The sequence below is a fragment of the Corvus brachyrhynchos genome, unplaced genomic scaffold (assembly GCF_000691975.1).
Source record: "Corvus brachyrhynchos isolate BGI_N302 unplaced genomic scaffold, ASM69197v1 scaffold1176, whole genome shotgun sequence".
Classification (NCBI taxonomy): domain Eukaryota; kingdom Metazoa; phylum Chordata; class Aves; order Passeriformes; family Corvidae; genus Corvus; species Corvus brachyrhynchos.
Window position 1 is genome coordinate 12,020 of NW_008238397.1, and position 2,484 is coordinate 14,503.

Sequence of the window (2,484 nt, forward strand, 5' to 3'; positions counted from 1 at the left end):
GTGACCCCAAACCCCTCAATGCTGGGCCCAAACTGCCCCATAGTGACCCCGACCCCCCAGTATTGATTTTAGGGTTCTGATAGTAACCTTAAACTGCCCCATACTGACCCCAAAGCAGTCCATAATGACCCCAAGCCCCTCATACTGATCCCAAACTGCCCCATACTGACCCCAAAGCAGTCCATAATGACCCCAAGCCCCTCATACTGATCCCAAACTGCCCCATACTGACCCCAAACCCCTGTACTGACCTCAAAGCCATCCATACTGACCCCAAAGCCATCCATACTGACCCCAAACTGCCCCATACTGACCCCAAAGCCATCCATACTGACCCCAAACTGCTCCATACTGACCCCAAAGCTGTCCATAATGACCCCAAACTCCCCCATAATGACCCCAAACTGCCCCATACCTACCCCAAACTGCCCCATACCTACCCCAAACTGCCCCATACCTACCCCAAACCCCCCCTACCTACCCCACACCGCCCCCCACCCACCCCCACCCCGTACTGACCCCAAACTGCCCCGTACTGACCCCAAACTGCCCCGTACTGACCCCAAACTGCCCCATACTGACCCCAAACCTGTCCCAACCGCCCCCAGGCTGGGCACGATCGCCGAGGTGGACCTGGGCCTGGCCCCGCCGGTGATGAAGAGCTTCAAGGAGTTCCTGCTGTCGCTGGACGACGCCGTGGACGAGACGGAGGCGGTCAAGCGCTACAACGACTACAAGCTGGACTTCCGCCGGCAGCAGCTGCAGGAATTCTTCCTGGCGCACAAGGACGAGGAGTGGTACGTGCTGGGGGGGCTGAAGATGTTCTGCACCCCCCGAAAAATGTCATTTGTCCCCAAAAAATCGAGGGATTCTGGAAAAATCGGTGCCCAGAATGAGGCCGGCAGCTAAAAAATGGGGTATTCCTGGGAAAATCGTGAATTCCTGGGAGAACGGGGTATTCCTGGGAGAATGGGGTATTCCTGGGGAAATGGTGAATTCCTGGGAAGATGGAGAATTTCTGGGAAAATGGGGTATTCCTGGGGAAATGGTGAATTCCTGGGAAAATGGTGAATTCCCGGGAGAATCAGGTATTCCTGGGAAATGGTGAATTCCTGGGAAAATGGGGTATTCCCAGAAAAATGGCAAATTCCCAGAAAAACACCATCCCCAAAAAGGGGTTGGCATGCCAAGAAAAAGAGTTGGGTTCCCCAAAAAATTGCTGTGTTCCAAAAAACGATTAGAGCCCTTAAAAAACCAACTTGTGGGAAAAAAGTTGTGTTCCAATAGTAACGATTTGTCACCAAAAAAAACTGGGGTCTTAAAAAACTTTTGGGTTAAAAAAAAGTAAAGCTGGAAATCCAGAAAAATCTTGCATCCACCAGGAAAGTGTGTGCCAGAAACAGTGGTGGAATCCCCCAGAAGAGTTGTGCAGCCAAAAAAATTGGATTAAAAGAAAAAGTTTGGGAGCTCTAATAAAAAATTTGGAAGCCTTAAGAAAAATAGTGTGTCCCCCCCAAAAAATCTGTGTTCAAAACAAATGGGGCAGGTAAAAAGTCTTGGAATTCAATAGGGAATCATGTTTCAAAAATGATGCTGGAACTCACCAAAAATTACCGAAGAGGAAGTCTACAGTTAAAAAAAAGTGCATCCCAAAAAATCCCTGTGTATGCCCCCCAAAAATGGGGTAATCCCCCCAGAAAATTGCACCTGAAAAAAACTGTGCACCGGGAAAAAAAATCTCGCACCCCAAAAGATTGGTAGCTCAAAAAAATTCGTGCATCTCCCCCGAAAATTCTGCCATTTTTGTACTTAAATTTTGTACTTAAATTTTGTACTTAAAAAAAAACTGTGCAGTGAAAAAAAATTTCCGTGATTCCAAACCAAATTTCTGGGTTTCCAAAGCAATGTTTACAACCCAGAAAAAGTTTTGCCCCCCAAAAAATGCTCTAATTCCAAAAAAAAAAAAAAAAACCCCAATTCTCCACCCACAAAAAATATTCTGGACCCCAAAAATCCCACCCCTCCCCTGCTGCTCAGCCCTCCCCTGCCCTGTGGGGTGTCTTGGTTGGGATTTGGGGTGGATTTCTGGGGTCTGTCGGGATTTAACGCTTCCCTTCTCTCCCAGCGCTGTGGGGAGCCGGGTTTGGGGCGGTTTTGGGGTGGATTTTTGGGGTCTCTATGAATTTAACGCTTCCCTTCTCTCCCAGCACTGTGGGGAGCCGGGTTTGGGGCGGTTTTGGGGTGGATTTTTGGGGTCTGTCGGGATTTAACGCTTCCCTTCTCTCCCAGCGCCCTCGGGAGCCGCGGAGCCGCCGGGCGGGGCAGGCAGAGAGGGCGGGGCCGCGCACAATGCGGCGAGGTCACAGTGCAGGACGCAGCCAGGGACCTTTGTTGTTTTATTTTTGGGGGGGTTTGTGCCAAAAAAGCGGCCGATTCAGGGCCGGGGTTTTAAAAACGCCGCAGTTTTTTTTCGGGGCCCGGCGG

At 50.2% G+C, this 2,484-nt stretch overlaps 1 protein-coding gene across 1 annotated transcript in view; it reads left to right on the plus strand.

The window, feature by feature from the left end:
• Window positions 1-2,484, plus strand: part of SRRT (serrate, RNA effector molecule) — a gene marked incomplete at its 3' end in the record, with an annotated part of 29,055 nt that overhangs the window by 2,202 nt on the left and 24,369 nt on the right. The window contains exon 5 of the mRNA XM_017736411.1: window positions 609-797. Within this exon, the coding sequence (XP_017591900.1) occupies window positions 609-797 (189 nt within the window). The remainder of the gene's footprint in view (window positions 1-608; window positions 798-2,484) is intronic.